The sequence below is a fragment of the Vombatus ursinus genome, unplaced genomic scaffold (genome assembly GCF_900497805.2).
Source record: "Vombatus ursinus unplaced genomic scaffold, bare-nosed wombat genome assembly UNPS02009062.1, whole genome shotgun sequence".
Taxonomy (NCBI): Eukaryota; Metazoa; Chordata; class Mammalia; order Diprotodontia; family Vombatidae; genus Vombatus; species Vombatus ursinus.
Genome location: NW_020948840.1, coordinates 3392752 through 3417286, shown reverse-complemented (window position 1 = coordinate 3417286; position 24535 = coordinate 3392752). Strand labels below are relative to the sequence as shown.

Genomic DNA, 24535 nt, shown 5'->3' with positions numbered 1-24535 from the left:
TCTCCAATTAAACATCAAATTAAAAATCCGGAAAATCAAAAAAGAGATTAATAAAATTGAAATTAAGAAAACTAGCCATTATTTCTGATAAAGGCCTCATTTCTCATATATATAGAGAAGTGAGTCAAATTTATAAAAATACAAGTCATTTCCCAGTTGATAAATGGTCAAAGGATATGAACAGGCAGCTTTCAGACAAAGAAATCAAAGCTATCTATAGTCATATAAAAATGCTCTAAATCACTATTGATTAGAGAAATTCAAATTAAAACAACTCTGAAGTACCACACCATACCTATCAGATTGGTTAATATGATAGAAAAGGAAAATGATAAATGCTGGAAAAATTGCAGGAAATTTGGGATACTAATGCATTGTTGGTGGAGTGTGAACTGATCCAACCATTCTGGAGAGCAATTTGGAACTATGTCCAAAGGACAATCAAACTATTTATATACCCTTTCATCCAGAAACACCACTATGAGGTCTGTATCCCAAAGAGATCATAAAAAAGGGAAAAGGACCCACATGTACAAAAATATGTATAGCAACTCTTTATATGAGGGCAAAGAATTGGAAATTAAGGTGATGCACGTCAACTGGGCAATGGCTGAACATTTGTTCAAGTGGTATATATTGTGGTATATCAATGTAATGGAATATTATTGTTCTATAAGAAATGATGAGTGGGCAGATTTCAGAAAAACCTGTAAAGAAAAAATCTGTAAACAATTGCATGAACTCATGCTGAGGGAAGTGAGCAGAACTAGGAGAACATTGTACACAGCAACAGCAACATTGTACAATGATCAACTATGACAGACTTAGCTCTTCTCCACAATACAATGATCCAAGACAATTCCAAAAGACTCATGATGGAAAATGCTATCCACATACAAAGAACTATGGAGTCTGAATGCAGATCAAAGCATACTATTTCCACTTTTTTTTCCCCACAGCTTTTCTCTTTTGTTGTTTCTTCTTTCACAACATGATTAATGTGGAAATGCATTTACATGATTGCACATGTATAACCTATATCAGATTGCTTGCTTCTTGGGGGGGGGTGATGGGAGGGAGGGAGAAAAAAATTTCAAACTCAAAATTTTATAAAAAATGAATGTTGAAAACTATGTTTACATATAATTTGAAAAAATTTAAATATTATTTCCAGAAGACAAAAAAAAAAAAACCTTCCCAGATGAGCAAATTCCATATACTAATACAGTTTGGCACTTTCTCTGCAAAAACGAGCAGAACCAAAAATCATCTGGTTAACTACCGAAACATTTAGGTGGTACAGTATCTAGCACAGGGGCTGGAGTCAGAAAGACCTGAATTCAAAAATCCTCTCAGACACTTAACTATCTGTGTAACCCTGGGCAGGTCACCTAACCCTATTTGCCTCAGTTCCTCATCTGTAAAATAAGCTGGAGAAAGAAATGGCAAACCACTCCAGTATCTTTGCCAAGAAAACACCAAATAAGATTACAAAGAGTTGAAGGCAAGACTTTGACTCCAGTCTCAATACTTAATCCATTTAATTACTTGGCTGTTTACAGCAGGAGGAGTAAAGAGCTCCAGCTGGTGGTTTCCTGGTAACTTTTCAATCATCGGTTAGATCCCCTTTCCTCCATCCCTTTGTATTAGAGAGGGCAGAAGAGGAGACATAATGTCAATCAATTAACAAGCATCTTTAAGAGCCTCCTATATGCAGGGTACTGTGCTAGATGCTGGGGATATAAAGATAAAAATGGACAGACCTGGCCAAGTCACTTAACCTCTCTGCCTCAGTTTCCTCAACTGTAAAATGGGGTTAATAACAGTACTACCTCCCAGGATAGTTAAGATACTTGTAAAGCTCTTAGCCTGGTACACGTTGTAAGTGCTTAACAATACTTGTTTCCTTCCATCTTTCCTTGGAGCCTGCGGTCCTTGACAAGGAGGTACGGATGACCCTGTGGGTCATGGATGAGTGGAGTGAAGCAGAGACCAGAAGCACACAGACAAGTCAGAGTTAAGAGCAAGGACAGGCTGGGCCCCTGGAGCGTCCATCCAGTTTCCCTGGACTCTGGGAGGAGATCCGACAATGCCCTGAGATGGCTGGGAGTGCGGAGCTCCTGGAACTGACCCGGTCACTTCCTGAAGTCTTTGTTGTTCCTCAGCCCCACCCCCCGCTGTGACCCCTCGGGCTGGGCGGGGAGAGTACAGATGCCACACCTTCCTGTCTCCAATCAGACTCACTTCCGGTGGCAGCCCTCCACCTCCCTCACACTTCCAGCTCCCTACTGGGCTTCTTTCCAGTCCGGGGACCGGGAGCAGGCCGGGGCAGGTTCCCCCGATTCTGACCCTTGGCCACACTGGGCCGTCGGCCACGCGCCTGCCTCTCTGATTGGCCGCTACCGTACCCGCCCCCCCAAGTTCGCCCAATGGGCGTGCCCGACGCCGCTCGAGGATTCCGGACGCACGGGGTAGCGGTGGTGGCCGGGGTCTCTAACAGCTGTCCCCAGGCGCTAGGCGCCATGAGAGGCCTGGGGCACGGCCTGTCAGCTCAAAGGTTCCTGCGGCTGCGGCTCCGGTCCCAGCTTCCGACCCGGCCCCGGCCGCGGCAGCTTGGGGCCCCTGGGGCGACCCTGGAACGGGCAATGGATGAACTGCTGGGCCGCACCGTGCCGCAGGCCCCTGCCTATGAGCTCCGGGACAAGACGCCGGCACCGGCCGAGGGTCAGTGCTCTGACTTCGTGCGTTTCTACGACAGCCTGGAAGGCGCGAGCCAGCGGGCCGAGCTGCTGAGCCGCTTGGCGCGGGGCTTCGGCGTGGACCACGGGCAGGTGGCGGAGCACAGCGCGGGCGTGCTGCGCCTAGGGGCGGCGGTGGGGGTCGCGACCCCGGGGCCCCCGCAGGGGTCAGCGCCGAGCATCTCCTCGCTGCCCGCACCCACCCCGCGGGAGCCCGGCGCCCTCCTGCAGGCGGAGGACCGGCTCCGCTACGCGCTCGTGCCGCGCTACCGAAGCCTCTTCCAGCACATCAGCAAGCTGGAGGGCGGAGTGTGCTTCCTGGTCCGGCTGCGTGCGGATCTGCTGGAGGCGCAGGCCCTGAAGATAGCCGAGGGGCCGCACGTCCGGGTAAGGGAGGACGCCGGCCCCACCTGTCCGTGCCCGGGCCCAGCCCCGGAGCCAGCGGAGAGGGCGTCAAGGTCAAGTCCAGAACCCTGGTTGTGCCTGGAGCCGTCGCCCCGGCCATTCCCCTCTATTCCCTCCTTCCCCGTTTTCCCTCTAGGTCCAAGACTAGGAGTACAACTCCCCTTCAACCCGCATCCCCACCCCGTGGATGGGAATCAATAAATAAGAGTTTTTTAAGCACCTACTTTGTTTCAAGCACAGTGCTAGGCGCTAGGAAAAATGCTAAGACCAAAACTGACACAGTCCTTCAGCCGTGACATACCCTGATGCATATAGTGCTTTATATGTTTCATTAAAACATACACTATTGTTACACGGGATAGAACTGAAAGTGACCCAAGTATATCATCATCTGGTTCCTCACAATACAAATAAGGAAACTGAGACCTAGAGAGACTTGGGCTTTCACAGTTATCCTTTTGCAGTCAGCAGTAGCAGTTGTGCTGTATGTACTATAATGTAAAAAACAGTGACCAGGATTTTTGATCCAGCTCAGATACCAATAAAGGTGGAATAAATGAGTCAACAAGCATTTAAGTGCTTTCTCAGTGACATGTTGTTAAGTCATTTTTTTCAGTCATATCTGACTCTTTGCGACCCCATTTGGGGTTTTCTTGGCAAAGATACTAGAGTGGTTTGCCAGTTCCTTCTCAGGCTCTTTTTATAGATGAGGAAGCTGAGGCAAATAGGGTTAAGGAACTTTACCAGGGTCACACAGCTAGTGTCTGTATTTGGATTTGTACTCAGGTCTTACTGACCTAGGCCCAGAGCTCTGTCTACTGAACCATCTAGCTGTGTGATATGCCCAGTGCTATGCACTAGGGACACAAAGACAAAAATCAAAACATTCTTCCTATAAAGAGTTTATTTTTTGGAAAGAAACAATTTATACAGATACAAGTATATATGAAGTAAATACAAGTAATTTTGAAGAGGTACAAGTAGCTGGAGCTTGGAGGTTGAGGATCCTGGAGCAGCGGAGGGGTTAAGTTGAGCAGAGATGGAGCTAAGGAAAAGGCAGTGAAGAGGGAGTACATTCCAGGCATGGGGGGAGAACCTCAGCAAAAGCCTGAAGCTGTGATCTTTTAAAAGCCCTGAAGGATTGCTACTGAACTTGTGATTTTGTTTGGATAAAGAAGTCTTTACTGGGGAAACTCCTATCAATGCAATTCAGTACCTTCTCTGAAACTTAGAGTCATATAGAGTTGCCTAGACCACTGAGAGGTTAAGGAAATTGCCCAGGATCCCATAGCCAGTATGTCTCAGATAGGATCCCTAACTCCAAGGTCAGCCTTCTCTGAATCCACTATGCCAAGCTGCCTCTCAAGATACCTGAAGTTTCCTCAATGTTGGAGGTCCCTGTGGTGTAGTAAAACAAGAACAAAGCTTCCAGAAATGAATACCGAGGTGTGACACAAGCAGGTTGTATGACATTAGGCAAGTCATTTAATCTCTCTTGGGCCTTATTTTTTTTTTCCTATTGTAAATAAAAGAATTAGATAAGATAATTTTTCAGGACCCTTGGTATAATGGATAGAAAACTGGTTTCATATAAAGTAGAATCAGGGTTCAAGTCTCACCTCTGACATATACTGGCCATGTGACCCCAGGTACATCACTTAACCTCTCAGTACACTAGGCAACTCTTTAAAACCAGAAGTTTTAGAGAAGATATCAGCCTACACTGATAGAGGGAATTTTCTCATCCAGGAGCTATGGTGGCAGCTAAATATTTGTTAGCTTGAATAACTGGTTTTTGTTTCTGGGATAACATGACATCACTGAAAACAAACAAAAACTACCTGAACTGAGCAGAGCATTTCATTATTAGTGCTAGTTATGGAGTAACCAGTTGCCTGCACCTTTTGGCCAAGGTAGAATGATGTTAATATGCAAAGCTTTTGGAAATATATATTTGATATGTAGACTGTACACTTTGACCTTTGAGAGTCAGCGTGATCTAATGGAAGTAGTGTTTCATGTCGGGGGTCAGAACTGTTCAGAGTTGAGTCTCTGCTCAGCCATCTATTTGCTAAATAACCTTAACAAGTCACTTCACTTTCTGAGGCCTAGTTTCTGCAGTAAAATGGGAATATTTTCCTTATCTATATCACAGGATAATTGAGGCAATCAAACAAAAATAACATCTATAAATAAACCCAAATGAACTATTTATATTATTATTCTTGATCAGGTGCACTTAGCCATTTATTTGTTATTTGTTTATTCATTTATTTATTTTCATTTGAGTAACCAACATGCCTTCCTAAGGCATCTTGATAGTGTGTTGAAAATGTTAGCTGGAGCTTTTTTTTTTCTTTGTAATTTTTTTCTTTGTAATTGCCTCCAGATTTTGAGTCCTTTAAAATTGTAAGGAGCCTCTTATATATATGTTAAGGAGTAGATATCAGTTACAAAGTGATAAAAATGTATGGTGATTGACATGTTGAGTTGTATTAGGTTTTATATCTGTTCCTAAGACTTCAGCTTCAGTCTTTGAATTCCTAGCCTACCTAGAAGCTTTGATTTCTAATTCTGCCATTGTCAGCTTGTTCCTTCATACTCAGTTGAAAACTAAAGTTAAAGGCATGTATTTAAAAGTTTCTAGCCTCCCTTTCATTCAAGGTTGTGCTGTAGCAGAAAAGGGCTTACAATACTTAGGCAGCTGTTTTGAACCTGCCCCTCTAATCCTACATACTCCTTTGAGTCTCTGCCATGGAAGGTAGATATTTTTGTGGAATCATATGTAGCATTTTTAACTGAAATCCAGAATCTGTGCTTTAGTTCTCATTGTTTCTAGGGTTATAGACAGAGAAAGTGCATATAGCATATTGCCTGCATCTTTACTGTTCTGAAGATACAATCTAAAAGTTGGCTTCTTTATGTATAGTATAAGTTCATCTTCATAAAATTTGCCTCTTTTGTAAAAAAATGTTAAATCATTTAATTATATTACTTAAACTCCCTGAGGCTTGTTGCTTAAGTTTTCAACTTATAAGGAAGTACAATGTTACTAAGTTCTCTGAAGCTATAAATCAATACTCTCTTGTTCAAAACCCTGTACTCACTTTCCAATACTTCTCCCTTCCTCTGGCCCAAATTCTTCAGTTTGGAATTTGGGATCTTCAGCAGTCTGCCCCCAAACTACATTTCTAGCACCATTTCCCACAGTAAACCTGTGTGCCAGCCAGACTGATCAACTCACTGTACCCTGAAAATTTCCCTATGAAAAACTCATTCACCAATCAATCTTCATTTCAGTTTTCTCCCCCTTCTAATTCATCCTTCACATTATTATCAGATTAATCTTTTTTTTTTATTCAGATAACTGATCGTGCCATTTTTCTGCTCAAAATCCTTGTTAGGCTTCCTGTTCTCTACCAATAAAATTCAGACTCCTTGTTAAAGGTACTCAAGGTTGTTATTGCATGTTTGGAAATTACCTGTTCTCTGCAACTTTGTTTCAAATGGACTCCATTCCACATAGTTTACACTCCAGCCTGTTCTAGTTCTCCAACTTAGGTTTTTCCTCATGATGTTTCCTGTGTTTGGAAAGCCTAACCTTTCCCTTCCACACAAATTCCTGCATCCCTTCCCCCCTCCCCAAAAAATCTTTGAAAGCTGCTGCAAGCTTATATATTACTCCATTGGAAATACTCCCACCAGAACCCTATTTAATGTTTTTATGTGTAATTCTAGGGATCTCGGCCTTTTTTGATTTTTAAGACACACAGCAAATAAGATGAAAGTAATGGACACTGAGAAGAAGCCATTGCCACTTCTTACCATGACCACAGCCTGATTTTGAGGGAAGAGTCAAAATTAGGACAAGAAAAATATGGCAGTCTGGGGCTATTTAATGTGTCAGCAAACTCTGGAAGTCATACAACATAGCCCTTGAGGGTACTGATTTGATAACTGATGGTCATAATACTAAACTCTGAAAAATAGAAGAAAAGCTTGATTTAGGTTCAGTCTGCCATTTTAAATGGTTTTAGAAAGATTCTCATCAAGACATCAGAATTGGCTAAAATAAAGTTTTAGCACTGTTTAAGGAGTGCAGAATAGGAAGGATAACACTGTAAAATCCATTTTTCCTCAGTGCTAGGAAAAAGGGTATGATGAATGTACCTACTCTTCATGTCCTGCCCCCTCCCTCCAAAAAGAAAGCCTAATAAATTGACATTTGTTTCTTATTTCTTGGTTAAAAGGAAGACATGACAACTGAGGGCTTGATGACATTGTGCTTTAAATGATGGAAAGGTTTGCTCTGGAAAATCTGGTGTATCCAGGACAGGGTTTTACATAACAGCTGGACTCATATCTATAGTGGTTTTAAGGTTTACAAAATACTTTCTTCAACTCTGTGAGGCAAGTAATAGAGATTAATTCACCTTAACTTTACAGAGGAGGAAATGGGTCACAGCTACTAAGTATCAGAGCCAAGATTTGAATCTGGATCTCCTAACTGCAGGTTCAGCACTTAGATCACTGACCAGTTTTCTTTTCCATAGATAGCACATTTCCAAATGAAGAAAAATATTGCATATGGTCAAATCAATAGAAATGTGAAGTAAAACTACTTAGGATATTAATTAAATGAATTATGTAAATGAGCTATTAATTTGATCATCTGAATCTGACCTATGTGCAATTACATACAATCATGCAATAATTGAGACTCAGAATTAGCATACCCCTTGTAGATCATCCGGGCAACCCCTTCATTTACAGATTGAAGAGATTGAAGCCCAGAGAGATGATGTACCTCAGCATGTGGCTCAAGGAAGACCACTTGACTAATCTTCTGACGTATGACTTCATAACATTTGATTTGAAGACCTTTCCATTTGGCTTTTCCTTCTATGTTTTTTTTTTCATTTCTTTGCCGTAAAGCTCTATCCTCAAAGAAATGTCATTAATATTAAAATGTCTGCCATTAATATTAAAATGGCTTGCTTTGCTCTCCATTTTGTATTCTGGAGGATCTTTTAGGAAAAGTCCTACAAATTAAATTATAGCATACAGTTTCTGTCTTTGGATAGCATTAATACTTTAAAAAAAAAGGTTACTGAGAGAACAGCAGTAACTAGTGATTTATATATGCTTACTTTCTAATCTAAACAAAATCTTTATAGCTATACATGAATTGAGGACATTCTCAATGAAGTATCATTAGGAAAGAAATAGGTTTTCATAAGTAATAAACAGCAATGGACTATGTCTTTACCATCTCCCAACTAACTGGACCATTTATTTATTTGTTATTATCATGAAAGCTGAGGCTAAGGTTGAAAAGGAGCAGAATGGGATGGATTGATTTTGGGAACATGCAGGATCTTTTACTGACCTCAAGTAAATGAAGGCCTATCTTGTCAATACAAATATTCATCAGTGTTGCTCTATGTCAGCCAAATATGGAATATCATGCCTCCAAAGAATTAAAGATGGGTACCACCTATCAGTCAGTGGAAAGGAAGGGTGCATGGAAGGTGTGAGCAGGCTGCAACACTGTAACCAACCAGAAGCACCAAAGAAGAACAGGAATAAAAGATGTCCTCAAGGAATTGTATGACAAGAAGAGAAGATGGACTTCCTGTAGAAGGTGTTGCAAAAGCTGAGTTTTTAAGAGAGCTAAGGAATCCCAGAGGAAGAGGTAAGGAGGGAGAGTATTTTAGGCATGGAAGTAAGGGGGAAAGAGGTGAGGGTAGAGACATGAAATTTCATGTCCTGGGAATAAGAAGTTTGCTTGAACATACAGTGTCAGGAAAAGTGATATGGGATAATTGGAAATATATGTTGGAGCCAGATTGTGAATGGCTCCAAGTGGCAAAGTTTATATTTGATCCTAAAAGCGTTAGGGAGCCACTAAAGCTTCTTGTGAACAGGATCAAAAGTTGCACAAAAGACAATTTTAGCATTGACATAGGAAAAACTTCCTAACAAATATGCTATTGAAAATTTGAATAGGCTACATCCAGAGGTGATATAAACTGATATAAGCAGACTTCCTCTTACTGAAGATTTTCGTGCAGAGGCTAATAAGTTGTCAGATATGTTGTAATGAGAATTGCTTTTTGAGTTTGGGCTAAACTAGGTACTCACTATTCCTCTCAGCTTTGAAATTCTGTAATGTGCTCAGGATACTGGTATCATTCCCCAGAGCAGCTGAACATTTGACACTAATCTCATAACAATTTGAAGGTACCAGATAAGATGCAGATATATACAAAGATGAAGAAGGCTGGTTATGTGTTTTATTCCTGTAGATTGCTAAATAATGCCATATGTTGGGAGTGCAGTCTGTTGGGGAAAAAGGAAAACTAGAAAGGGACAGGGAACGTGGGATTTATTTCTGAGTCCTACTCAATTGATTTTGTTGTCTTCAGTGTGTCACTTGGGAATTGTATATATAAATTTGCTCATCTGAGTCTATGTGATACTACCCATACACTTCATTCTATCTTCCACCTCCCTACCTTTGAACAGACCGTCCCCCTGCCTAGAGTGCGCTCCTTTCATCCACGCATCTGTCTCCTGTTGAGGCTAAGTTCACTTGCCACCTACAAGATGCCCTTCCTCATTCTCCTAGTTATTAGTGCCCTCCTTCAACTTACCAAACTAACAATTATAATAACAGAAATTTAAATAGTATTTAAGGTTTGCAAAGCATGCATTCTGTATACTGTCCTTCCCTCCCCCCATTTAAGCTCCAATTCTTTTTTTTTCTTTGTATCCCTAGCTTAGTGCTAGTAAGTGCTTAATAAATGTTTGTTGAATTAGATTAAATTTTGGAGGAATTTGGACTGGATTGTCCCTGGATTCACTTTCTAACTCAAAAATCTATTAAATATTCATAAGAATAAATAAGAGCTTTACTATAACATAGACTTCTATATAATTTGTATGGAATTGATGAAAAGATGGATGCATCTTAGACCCCATGTCAAGGGAGAATAGTATGATACAGTGGAAGGAACATTTTCTTTGGTGTGAGAGGTCCTGGAGTCAAATTCTATCTCTGACACTACCTATGTGACTTTAGGCAAATCACTTCACTTCCCTGGGGCTACATTCCTAATCTGTAAAATGAAGGGGTTGGATGGGATGGTCTTTGAGATCAGTTCCATCTCAGGAGAGATGAGCCTATTAGACATACCTGGTAATTGACACTATTTCACTTATAAGATTACTTTAAGTGTAATCATAGTACTTGGGAAGGAGGGGATTCAGAAGTCAGAGAACCTTAATTTGAATTTCATCTCTTCTGTTTACTACATTATGATATTGTGCAAATCACTAAACCTCTCCAAGTTTCCTGGTCTGTGAAGTGAGGAAGTTGGGCGAGATGACTTCTAAGGTCCCTTTCAACCCTAAATCTATGATCTTTGGATATGTTTGGTGACTTGAAGCACCCCTTCTTTCCTTTTGACATAATTTAAATAAGTAAGTCACAGTAAGCTCTGTTGATTTTACTGCTACAATAGAATTTTTTTTTGCTTTTATCTTCTCCACTCCTATTGCAACTATCCTAATTCAAGACCTTCTCATCTGCCAACTGTCCTTCCCAGTCTGTTTTCCCCTTCTCTAACCTGTGCTCATATGTTTGGTGAAGAAATTTTCACAGTATAGACATCGATCAAAAGCTTTAGGTGGCTCCACATTTCTTAAAGGATAAGGTAGAAATAGAAAGTCTTTGTTCTACCCATCCATAATTTGGTTCCAATCTTTTGCTTTTTACGTCCTACTCCACTTTGTACTAGTATAACTGGACTACTCACCATTCCCTTTCTGGTACTGCTGGTTTGGTGACTTTGTTTATGCTATTTCCCATGCCTCACATGAACTAATGAACTACACAGGTTCCTACTTTTCTCCCCTTCCCCTCACAAAAAAAGGCCCTAAACGAAAAACAAAGAAACAAACAACAACAACAAAATAGAAAACTCACCTCTTTGTGTTGAAATCCCTTCAGTGCATCAAGACCTAATTCAAGTGCCACTTCTTCCATGAAGCCTGCTGGAAATGACCTCGCCCTCAAATTTCTCACAGTGCTTGGTTTTTTTCTAGTACTTTCTTTTGTTGGTTTTTTTTTTATATGATGTCATCACTTAACCTTTGTATGTTCTGCTTTGTATTACAGTAATTTGTATGTATATTTGTAGATTGTGAACTCCTTGAGAGCAGGGATCATATTTTAACTTGTGTGCTCATTGCACTAGGTCATAGTACTATGCTGTTAAAAAGAAAAAAACAAAAAACAAAACTTGTTGAATTGAATTAGCACTTTTCTCAAAATAGGCTTGTTTTTATTGTTATTATTGTTGTCTATCCTAGAGATCAGAGAATTTTAGGACTTTTGTAAATAGGAAGTATATTTTTCCCAGTTTGTCAGTCTTTAAATTGCGGGAAATCACTTAACACTAGGATATTAGGTCTGTTAGAAATAGGCCTCAGACTTTGTGATCTATACAAGTAAGTGCAGCTATAAGATTTTTGATTGGACCAAAGATATTTTAGAATTTGGGGCCCATTTTATTGTGCACTGTATTCACTTGGAGATAGAGCTCTACATAGGAAAAAAGTTATAGAGTTAGCCTTTTTGGTATTGAAAAGGCAAAATGTGTTTAAAACAAAAATTGTGGCCTTATGCAAAGAATTTTTTTGTTGTTAAAAATGCAGTATTATGTTTTCTATAAAAGGTGTGAAATATGCCTGGTAATGTCACTTTTGGACAGGAAAAGAGTCCTGTTTTATTATGCCTTGGATGTCATCATCTGTTTAAAATTAAAAGAAAAAAAAACTTGCATTTTATCAGCTGATGGCTCAGAGATAAGATCCAAGTATTTGGGAGGTTGGGTCAGTAACATTTTGTGGAGTGTTTCCAAAGAATGAGGTTTTATATTTAAGGGGATAGTTGAGAAAATTGCAGAGGAGTAGAAGAATCAGGAAGTTAGCTTTGTAATGGGGGGAGATAGGACTGATTTTACAAAAACACAGATACAGTAAAAATGGACTAATTAATATGGCTGCGTAGCTGGTTATATGCAAAGAGATTGTCTTTTTATTGGAACAGCAGGAGCCTATAGAATCTGGTGCTATTTGTGAGAGACTTCACTTTAAATTCTGACTGATGCTATGACTAAAAAAGGATCTTCCTAGCATTTCCTTCTCTATACAATGAAAATAATCTCTATGGTCTCTTTCAACTCTTAATATTATTTTATTCTATTCCTTAGAATAAACTTTTATAGTTGGAGGGAACCTCATAGGTCATCTACTTCACACCAGGGTTTACCTAGAATCTCATAACTAGTCCCTAGCCTATTCATGACTCTTGAATTCCAATCATTTCCCTTTCTACTGTACTGCATTCCCCTGTTGGACTAATTTGAAAGGGGTTGGGGGTGGTGAAATGGGGTAGTTGTTTGCTCAGCCTATTTTAGGAAGACAAAAAGGTCTCTCAGTTAGGAATGTCAGTTCTAGACATAAGAAATGAAGTTCCTTACCTATCCTCTCTAATTCCCTGTTTAGTCTCAGAGATTGAAGTTACCCTCTCCTATTCCAAAGTAACCTTTCCATTTGTGCCCTGTGTTCCATTCTATCCATCTGATCTCCTCCAACACCTTGTGCTGTCAGACATTCTCAAAACATTCATGAGTTGCAAAGGCCCTTCTTCTAACAGCATTCATGGCAGCAATATATGGAATAGAATAGGTTTCACAAAATGAAAAATGGCTGTCATTCAATAAAATGTTATATAGTAGGTTTAAATAGACTGCAACATATAACCAATGTAAAATTTCAAAGAACAGGAATAAAACATGCCATCAAGGAATTATGTGATAAGAAAAAAAAAAAAAGATGGACTGATCTGGAGCAAAAGTGGGATGACCAGTGGCAATCAAGGTGCTCCATTGGTACCCTTGTGATATACAGAAAAAAGCAAGGAAGGCCTTTAGCATGTTGAGTAGATTCCCTTTGGTGAAATATGGGAGAACGTGGAAAAGAGTTGCACAGGATTGCCAAGTTTAGATTGGTTGTGATCTGTGTCATTAGAGCAAACTTCCAAATTGATAATCAAAGGATGAGTTCATTTTCATATTTGTGGTCAGTACCCTCTCTATTAGTTCAAGTGACTCAGTGGTGTTTAAAAACTGTTTCACCTCTTAAGCAAAGTATACTTAGATGTTTCAGTAAATTTTCATTTGGATCAACATTTCAACAGCTTTAGTCTTACTTAGTTGGATGTTCCTGAATAGAAGTTCAAATTTGGAAGAGGAAACATTTTGAAGAACAGAATTTAATAAGGAAGCAAACTTAGCTGACAGTTATAGGTCTGATATGAGTGCTGTGCAGGTTGGTGGCACTGGGGAAGAATTTTACCTCCCCTGATTTTGCCTAGGGCAGGTGTTCTTGCATTTCAACATAATAGGTTTCCTTTGTGGTCCTATGTATTTTCCTGTATGCATTAAAAATAGTATTCTGAGAAGGGGTCCATATGTGTAACCAGACTGCCAAAGCGGCCCATGACACAAAGAAAGGATAAGAACCTCTGCATTGGAGCCTGACCGCCTAGATTAGCAGCATTTTTCTTTTCTTGTCATAGGAAAGAGCGTCTTATATTTCACGTGAATGTTAAATGGACCAAGGTAATATCTCTAAGTTTGTGTATATACAAAGTAATTGAAAGGTTCAGACTTGCATTGGAATTTTACTGATAAAAATGAATCATTTTACTCTGGTGTCCTGGTAGGTTCAACCAGGGTGGAATGATTTCAAGTACAAAAGTGATTACTGATTTTCTCAGAATCAGCACTGAACCAGACTAAGTACTGAGGGGATTTTCACTAGAAGATTGGTCACAGTGAAAATAGACAGAGGACTGGAGTGAACTTTAAAGGCCAGCCACCTTGATTCCCTTATTTTGTAGATGAGGAAACTGATCTCAACCTATTATGTTGAAGAGAAATGTCTTAAGTGATGTCACATAGGTAGTAAGCAAAGGTAGAATTTAAACCTAGTTCTTCTGATTCTAGTCTATGTTCTTTCCACTGTACCATGCTGCCTCTATCAGCTGTTTACTGGGATATAGGTTTTTTTGTCCATTACAACTTAACAAACAGATATAAATTTTAAAATGCCACAGTCCTGTTTGGCCTCCTTCTCCTATGAAGTAACAAAAAAAAAAAGTAGGTAGAAGTTACTATAATCTAAATAATAAAGACTATAATAATTACCATTTATGTAGCACTTTAACTTTTCCAAAGAGCTTCACATATGTTAACTCATGTAACCCTCCTATGGGGAAGGGAATACAGAGATATTTAGGGGAAGGAACAAGTATTTATTAAGTGCCTCCTATGTGCCAGGGACTGTGCTAAGCACTTCATAAATATTATCTCATTTGTGATATTATCTCTTCAGTATGGATGCTTACACCAAAGAAGAAAATGACATTCCATCCAATCCTTCTCATTCTGTGCAGCTCTTATCCATGATCTTTCATAAATCTTTCATAGGAGAGTCTTCATCAAGATATTTTTGATATTTTATGGATTCCATCAGGCAGACATAGAGTAAGATATTTTATAATGCACTTTAAATTGGGTAAATTCAATTGATCGACTGTTAAATGATTTCCTGATATCACATTTTAACATAATTGAATTCAAATAAATACAAGTTCTAGTAACTGAACAGGATTTATAATCACTTTTATCTTACCATTTAGCTTATTTATAATAACATGTCTTGTGAGTGCCAAACTCATGCTTTGAGGATCTAATTCCAAAAGTGTTACAGCATAGACTCTAGAACTGGATGGATCACAGGAACAGGGCTGCATTAAATCATTGCATGCCACTATGAGGGTATATAAAACTGCCTATGAATCAAGGCAGTCATATGACAGAGAAATAACCTTCTATATTTAATCATTTACTCCAATTACTATTTTGACATTAAAACAGTATCTCCACACCATGGAGAACTGATGTAGTTATTCAGAAATGTAATATCATTCTTAATTATATAAACATATATCCAGTCTCAAAAATGGAAATTTATAAATATTTTATAACAAACTCTTTGTTCCATCAATGACAGTTGGAGCCATCACATAAGGAGCTCTACCAACAGAGTTCTGGGTGTGCTAAGTAAGGAGGTATAAATAGCTTTAAATAAAAAGCTAAGAAGAATAGGGGACCAAGCCTTTACAGAGGCTATCTGTGCTAGCACAAACATAATTTTGAAGGTATTGAATCAGTTTTCAATACACAGGTGTCACGAAAGTCTTAGTGTGATATTTGATGGCTGGGAAGTTTCCAAATGATTTGAAAAAATCAAAACCTTTATCCCATCCAAAAACAGTAACCAAGGAAACATCAATAATTATGGACCTATATACTGAGTTTATCTTTTCAAAAAAAATTTTAGAATAATCTACTCAGACATCAAGAACAACCTTGATAAAGGTTTGACAAAGTAACCAAAGTGGTTTTGCGGACACCTATTTATAGGCAAACAATTGCCTGAAAAGTATAGAAGATAACAAGATCTCACTGTGTTGTTTAATGACAAGAACGTATGTTAATTCAGAAGAGCAAAATGGAGCCTTAAAAATGTTCCTCCAACCAAGTTATACCACACATATATCAAAATTACAAAGCATTTAAAAGAAATTATTTTGTTTGGTGACTATGATTGTCATTATCAAGGGAGTTATTAAACATCAAGGTAACTGCACAAAGGGGCAGATAGATGGCACAGTGGATAGAGCACCTGACCTGAAGTCAGGAACACCTGAGTTCAAATTTGGCCTCAGACACTAAGCTATGTGACCCTGGGCAAGTCACTTAACTGTTTGCCTTAGTTTCCTCATCTATAAAATAAGCTGGAGGAGGAAATGTCAAACCACTCAATATTTTTGACAGGAAAATGCCAGATGGGGTCACAAAGAGTCAGACACAACTGAAATGACTGAACAACAAACTGCACGAAGATATTTGCCACTATCGTGGAGTCTATCCATTACAGAGACCACATGGAAAAGGACTATTCCCTAGAAATGGTAAGGTCCTATTGATGTTTCTGTTTGCAGGTGATATGACCATGTGCTGACTGCATCAAGCCTCAAATTTTGTAGAATTTCCTAAATGAGATCTATAACCATCTAAAAAAATTTGGCCTATCAATAAAGGTAAGATCAAGTGGCTAAAGAATGTGTGTTATCTAGATTATGATAGGCAGTTGAATAGACAAGCCACATTGCTAGTTCATCATCTTAAACACTAAAGACAGATGAACTACAATTGGACAGAATGAGAAAAACAGGCTAGATCTGCTTTAGGAAAACATAGTGTTTTTAATCACCCTAAGCTTCTTTGTGAAACAAAGCATGTTCTTCTGGAGATGTTGTATAGCTACCAGTGATTAAATATCACAGGCTCCAAAAAATTAAAGGTGTGATTCACCCAATTTGCCACGGCTATGTGTGAGGAGCTGTTCTATGCACCAATGATACAAAGACAACAACGAAGCATTACCTACCTTCAAGATTACCTTTTATATGGGGAGACAATATGCACAGATATAATTATATACATAACATATATAAAATAAATACAAGGTAATTTGAGGGAGTAGTCACTAGCAGCTAGGAGAGTTAAGAAAGGTCTTATGTAGAAGGTGGCTTTTGAGCCGAGCTTTGAAGGAAATTTGGGATTCTAAGAAACAGGTAAGAAAGGAATGAATTCCAGGTATAGGGGACAGCATATGCAAAGGCGTAGGGACAGAAAATACTGTTGTGTATGAAAAACAGTAAATTGTCCTTTTGGCCAGTTTGAACCAAAGAGCACATGAAAGGAAGTGATATATTAAGGTAGCTTGGAGCCAAGTTGCAAAGGGTTTTAAATGTTTTTAAAAAAAATCCACAAGATATCAAAAAAAAAATCTCAATGAAGACATTTCTATGAATGATTTATGAAAGATAATGGATGAAAGTTAAACAGGATGGGAAGGTTTGGATGGATTGCCATTTTCTTCTTTGGAGGGAGCACCCACATTGATGGGATAGTATGTCAAATGAGATAATATTTATGAAGTGCTTAGCACAGTCAGTGCCTGCTATGTAGTAGGTACTTAGTAAATGCTTCTTCCCCACCCTTCCCTTTATTCCCTTCCCCATAGGAGAGGTAAATGAGTTAGCATGTAAAGCACTTTGGAAAAGTTAAACAATTGTCTACCATCATCACTTGCATTTCCTAAGCGTTGGAGATAATATTGTAGCCAAGGGAACCTTCTGTCTTGAAGGGAGAGCCAGCTGGCCCCCGATGGCATCTGGATTAACAGAGTTGGCAGTAGTAAACCTTGTGAAATTCTATGATCTAAAAGCCAAGGCACAATTTAATATCACCAGGTACACCTAATTGCATTTCTGAATCCTGGTATTGATAATAAATAAGGAACAATATCTTGATTTGCCTAACTGGTGTTTGTTTCCCAGTAATTTTATTGAATTATGAAGCTTTAAATCCCAGCTTGAACAACTGTTTTAAATGTTAGAATTAAGTAGTGGAGCATTGTAACCTTTAACCTAAATTCCCAGTTCTTATGTGTCAGTGTCTCATTTTATAACTGTTTTTAGTCCATAACTGAACACACATTTAAAAAGGTGACCCAGACTATTTCTTCCTTAACTGAGTCTAAAAAAAAAAAAGTAGAAGTTTTTATAATAAGAATAAACATGTTTCAGAGTAAGATAGATGTCAGTAGCATGTGAATATAGGTAAAATAATTGGCAGTTCCTATATAAAGCTCAGCCACTCTACCCTGAATCATTTTAGGTAATATCTTATTTTTGTAACCTGATTTCTGTGCATTGTTATAATTTACCTTGCCTAGAAATAGTCTTCCTCATTTGCCTCTCAGTTTTTTCACAGTCCCACAAAAATCTTGTAAATTTCCCTTTACCCAAATGTTGCATCCTGATTAGGGGACTATGTTAAGATGAGTATTCTTCCTTACAACTGGAAGTGGGTTCTTTATAAAAGGGAACTAATTTCAAGACTTGGTACCCTCAAAAGGTTATTGAAATTCTTATTTAGGCACTCGGCCCCCTTTTGGAAAGGGTCAGACCAATTAAATTGATGTCATGAAGGAGTTGATGTCCATGATAACTTGGATATGATAAAGTGCTTTGATACCTTTTAATCAAAGAAAATTTTTTGAAATCCATTTTTCTAACATTTATTTTTTCTCTTTTATGATATGTGAGAGAACATAGTGAGATTCAGATAATTTATGCCTAGGGTCACAGCTTGTGGAAATATTGGTATAACAAAACAGGTAGTATTAGTTCCCCTCTTGGCTTTTTAAGCAATGTTAGAGAAAACTTATAGAATGACTTTATAAAGAAAAGATATTGTAGCCTGTTCCTTGGAAATATTCAAATCTGCCCTCAGTTCTTAATTAGCCAAATTTCACACTTGGGAAATAAAGAGAAGTGGCATTATACCACTCCTGTGATCTAAAACCCCTAAAGGAATGGTAGAAAGTGAGGGAAAGACAAACCTGACCTGCTTTACTAATCCAGCCCTTATAATCTATAAGATAAGTGTTTTTTTTAAGTTCGCCATAATATGATAAATCCCAAATAATTTTTTTTAAAAAAATGTGGGAAACAAAATTCCATATATTAAAGTCTGTTTTCCTACTTTAAACTCTGTTATTTTTTTTAAAAGAGCCATCTGGTAACAAATTCAGGGGTGGGTCAGAAGGACAAATTGGTAGAACCAGGTCCCCCAGTACACAGTCTCATTGGACCTCAGAGTCTGAAGCAGTTAAGACTTTAGGCACCCCTTCTCCTGGTATCCTAGGGAAAAAGCCAACAGTACATCTGAAAGTTTAATGGAAGAATCTTCTTTTTTTCCTTCCTTTCTTGTCCAGACCTATATCACATTCATCAGATTCTTCTTTTAATGTAAATCAGAAAATAGGAAACATATCAGTTTAAGGTCCAAAAAGTGTCCAGATACTCACAGTAACATCAAGTGTTTTCACCACAGCACTGGATATTTTGGCCACAGGTTTCCCCAACACTATAGAAATATACTTAGCTCTTCCTACTGATGGACATTTGCAGTTTATTATATTTAGAATTTTTTGAAATTGTATTCTGAACTTAAACACTCAATGTCATTTCCATATGTGTTTGTGTGTATATGTGTGTATGCATACATAAACAGAGGATTTTACATAAAATTTCAAATCCTTATCTTATATATAGCTTTCATTTCTTTTAAAACATAGAATAACTTCATAAAACTTTCAAAATTGCTCTGCCTCTCCAAGTTTTTTTTTACCTTCCTTCTGTTCCCTTGTGTATGTATGTGTGTACATATATACACACACACACACACATATGATGTTTCAGTGGTCCTCTTTTTTTTTCTTTTTTCTTTTTCTACTCTATCCTTCTAGCCCCTCTTCCTCCCACATGACCCAAATTGGAAAGAAAAAAATAAAAATTCTCTTATAAATATGAATAGTAAAGCAAAACAAATTCCTACAATGGCCATAGAATTATATGTCCAGTGATATACATCATATTCTGCATCTTGAGTCTGTTACCTTTCTGTCATACAATAATGAGCAGCATGTTTCTGAGATAGTCTTTGTTCATTACATTTTTTGGAGACCTTTCAAAGTTGTTTTTCTTTGTAACGTTATTGTTCTCCTCAGTTTCTTTGCTCTGTATCAATTCATACAAATCTGAAACCACCCCTTTCCTCATTTATTATTCTTCTACTTCCTCTCCTCTCACAGTCTTTACCCTCTGCCACCTAGGGTCTGACCTCTTCATTAAACTAAAACTGCCCTCTCCAGTATTACAAATGATCTCTCTTAATTGCTGGATCTGACCCTTCTTGACCCGTCAACATAATCTAGCATTGTAGATCGTCTCCTCTTTCTAGGTTTTCAAGTCATAATTCCTGATTTTCCTCCTCTCTGCCTGAACGTTTCTCAGCATCCTCTGCTGGTTCTTCATCCATGTAATGCCCTGTAACTTTAGATGTCCTCCAAAGCTGCAGCCTACATCCCCTTCTCATTTTACTCCATGCTATTTCACTTGGTGATCTCATCAGCTCCCATGGGTTCAGTTATCATCCTTATGTAAGATATAGTAAAAAGGCCAGTTAAGCTTGACTAAAGACTACATGAAATGTATAATAATCCTAGAACAGCAACAAAAAATGTACAATAATGCTGAAACCAGGTAGTGAAAAGCTTTAAATCCTAAAAATAGAAGATTGTATTTGATCATCAAGGAAATGGGGACCATTGAAGTTTAATGATCAGGGGAATGACATGGTCAAATCTGTGCTTTAGAAGAATCACTTTAGCAGCTCCTCTAGGGCTCAGTTTTGATGGTTGGACTAGATGACTTCTTCGGAACCTTTCTAGCTGTGATCCTAAGTGCCTAATTCTGTGCTGCTAGAAATAATTTTTACCTGTTGAATCTTACCTGAACTTCTTTGGATTTAATCTTTTTTTGAATTATATTTGCTTCATGTGTAGTAACAATGCCTTTCAGAAGCCAGCTCTTGAAGAATATGTTTTAGATAAGTGACTGAGTACAGAATTTTAGATCTTATGTGCTGTTGGTTTTGGCATTTCTTCTTGATGTCTGAATTTCTTATTGTTGAAGATTTTTTCTCCGTTTTTGCCTGCTCTTCTTCATTCCCATTCTCTTCTGGATTTTGATTTCTGTTCTTTGAGGTTTTTTGCATTAATGATTCCTCTCTGCTGGTTTCTGATTTGTTCTTTTTCCTTTTCTGTACTTGAAAAATTACTCAGTTATCCATTATTCTCAGCAGATGTTTGCAACAAATACAGGTAGCAAACATCTTTTATTCTTAAGAATACTTAACTGTTAAACTGAATTTTTATTACATATTTTTAAGAGTAACTTTAGATTTATGTTTTTACTTTAAATTACTTGATGTACGTCTTCTCATTTGATCCCCATAGCAGCTCTGAGAGATTATGCTACCAAGCATTATTATACTTGCTTTATAAAAAACTGATACCACAGAGATTTTCACTTGCCCAGAGCAGACTATCTAGGAAGTTGCAAAGTCAGAACTTAACCTAGGTATTCCAGTGCCAAGTCTCATTATATTGTTTACTTTTCTTTCAAATTATATTTTGTTCCAGATAGTGAATTGATGCAGTACTATAATATTTAATGTACTTAAAGCTGAAAGTTTCCATTTAGGTATCTCAGTGAGCTACAGTTATTTGTATTTTTCAGAACTAAAATGAGCTAATTAGAGGCTTAATCATATTCATGTTCCAGCTTCCAAAGTTAGAATTATATCAGAAAAATAGTTAAAAGTCCTCTTGTTCTGTGTTCAGAGAAGCAGCTTCCATAGCCTTTGACATGACCTGATGGCCTGCATTGTCATATGCTATGAGTGGCATTGACTCTGATTTCATGGCCTAAGTTTATTTATTGCTAGTTCTCTCCTTTTCAGGAAATGAATGGAGTGCTGAAGAACATGCTCTCAGATTGGTTTTCTACAGGATTTTTAAACCTGGAGCGTGTTACATGGCACTCACCTTGTGAAGTACTACAAAAAATCAGTGAGTAAGTATTAAGAATTTCTATTCCTGATATGCTGATTAGTTCAAATAAATGTAAAACTAGCTTCAAAGTGTGTTTCTGTACTATGCCTAATGAAAACAGTAACAGAATGAGTTATACTTAGTGTAAATACTGAAGTAATGTGAAATGTAAATAAGAGGCTAATCAGTACAATTGAATTCATTAAAGATCATATGTGTGTGTGTGTGTATATATATATACATATGGGAGGGTAGGTATGTATATGTGTATATATGTGTTTGTGTGTATATATATATACATATGGGAGGGTAGGTATGTATATGTGTATATATGTGTTTGTGTGTATATATATAGAGAGAGAGAAATATATGTGTGCAAGAGAGACTGTGTGTGTATGTATATAAATATTCAAAGCCAAAATGATCACTTTTTTGATATGGCTTTTTAAGAAAGAAGCACTATTTTATAAAATCTATAGGTATTCATTGAATTGAACATATACATGGTGTCTCAAAAGTCTTAGTGAAGTTAAAACTTCACTATTTTATATATAGGTATATATATATATATAGTAGATAGTATATATTGGTTCTCAAAATGAAATTTCATGTAATTATTGCTACAATTTTCCTCTTACCCAAAATCATGTATAATTTTGTTGTACTGAAATGTAGTAAAAGTTGTTGCCAGTTTAGGAATATAGAATTTTGTCAATTATTAAATCTAGGAGGAACCTGAGATATCATCTAGTCCAGTGTTCTGAGGAAAAAAAAATGAGAATTCTATCCAGATAAAAATTAAAGGATTGAAAGATTAGTGACCAGAGTATTAAAAAACCAGCTCCAAAATATGTTTTACTGCAAAGAAAAAAAAAAGATTATGGTGGTTATAGCTAAGGCTATATATGGGTTATCCTAAGGGCCATAGTAATTAAAAATTCTAACTGCCCATATTCCAGAAAGTAAAGTCAGTCTAAATGAAGCCCAGATAAGACTGAAGGAAATAAAAAGATAAAGAGCCAAAGCATTAGAAATTAGCTCTAAACAGGTTTTACTACAAAGGAAAAGAAAGAATTTTGTTGATTACTATAGTTGAATAGATTTCTATATTGAAACATGCTACATTGAATTTCTCTCAGAATAACATATTAATCATAACTTTTGCTATATTAATATTTGTATAGCTTAGGAATATTTTGGGGGGTTTTTTTGTTTTTTTTTAGGGAGTAGGGGGAGAGGTATAAGCTTTGATCTGTGGTTTCATTGATGTGAGCAACTTGTATTGAGGAATGTCTCTACTTACTGATAATAATCAGCAACTACTCTTCAACTCCCAGTTTTAGAAGGGCCTGTTGAACTCAAAGGTTAAATGACTTGTCCAGGTTCACAGTCAGTATATGTCAGAGGCAGGTCTTGATCCAGCTTTAAGACTAACTGGGATCCCCTATACTATGCTGCATTTCAGAACAATTCTGTATTATGTAATTATAATAACATGTAATATATAATAATTATAGCTCATCATGCTTAGTATAACTAGAATTTAAAACGCTTTATTTTAATTTTTATATTCCAGATAGAGGTAGAGTGAGCATCAACTAAAACTCTGTTTTATAAGTTTGTTTGTTTTTTGCTGACTTAGCTGTATGTAAAAATCATTAACTGTTATTTTGCCATCTAAAAATTTTCTTCAGGTCTGAGGCTGTACATCCTGTCAAAAATTGGATGGACATGAAGCGACGTGTTAGTTCATACAGAAGATGTTATTTTTTTTCTCACTGTTCAACACCTGGGGAACCACTGATAGTTTTGCATGTGGCATTAACCAGTGAGATTTCCAGCAATATCCAGGTATCCTTTCTGACAGTATTCAACATAAAATAAGCACCACCAAATATCCTAGGTCCTCAAGTTTCTGAACAAATCTTTATTCCCTGATCTAGGCTTGCCCTTTCCCACTTCTTTCCCTTTTTGCATGACATTCCTCTTTTTCCATCTCCCACCCTAGAACGCCTATGCATTCTTTCCCTCCTTCATGTTCCACTTCAGGTGCTACTTTCTCCAAAAAGCTTTCTTTGATCCCCACAGTGAGAAATTATTTTTTCCTTTAACTTCTCAGACTCCTTTGGTAGACTTCTGTATATTTCATCATTTTAATCTTTCATCAAAATCATTTGTATAGCTGCTATTTCATCTCTATTTGATAGTAAGCATCTTAAAAGTAATTATTTTGTTACTTTTCACCTTTGTATTTCCAGGACTTTAGTCACAATAGGTAATTAACTTTTTTGAAATGAACTGGTATCATTTTGTTTAATTATATTCTATAATGATGTACATAAACTAATATAATTATTGCCTCATTGATTAAATGAAGAATACAGGTTTATAGTCCATTTCTTTCAGAGAATCAGAAAGTACATACATTACTCACAAGGGATATCTGAACTCTCAGCTAGAATAGGAAAATTCTAATGAAAGAACAGTAGTATTGAAGGCTAAAGAAGAAGGAAAACTTATAAACTAGTCATTCAGCATTTTAATGTTTATTATGAGCTCTGGGCAGGAGAGAGCATATGGAAGAGAATAAAAAGGATCTAAAACAAGAGTTATATAGGGGTGGGTACACATTATACAGACCATATGATCAAAAAGAGAGATGAAATGATGAATTTCTAATGTAAATCACAGAACTGATACTGTGACAGAATGTAATTATGATG

General features: G+C 37.4%; 1 protein-coding gene and 1 long non-coding RNA gene across 2 annotated transcripts in view; one reads left to right on the top strand and one right to left on the bottom strand.

Moving 5' to 3' along the window:
* Positions 1-2134, bottom strand: part of LOC114034585 — a 28464-nt gene extending 26330 nt beyond the window's left edge. The window contains exon 1 of the long non-coding RNA XR_003568124.1: positions 1833-2134. This is a non-coding gene — a long non-coding RNA (uncharacterized LOC114034585). The remainder of the gene's footprint in view (positions 1-1832) is intronic.
* Positions 2135-2452: 318 nt separating this feature from the next.
* Positions 2453-24535, top strand: part of MLYCD (malonyl-CoA decarboxylase) — a 32651-nt gene continuing 10568 nt past the window's right edge. Inside the window, exons 1-3 of the mRNA XM_027850299.1 lie at positions 2453-3125; positions 21722-21834; positions 23507-23663. Coding sequence (XP_027706100.1) covers positions 2523-3125; positions 21722-21834; positions 23507-23663 — 873 coding nt within the window. The 5' untranslated portion in view covers positions 2453-2522. The remainder of the gene's footprint in view (positions 3126-21721; positions 21835-23506; positions 23664-24535) is intronic.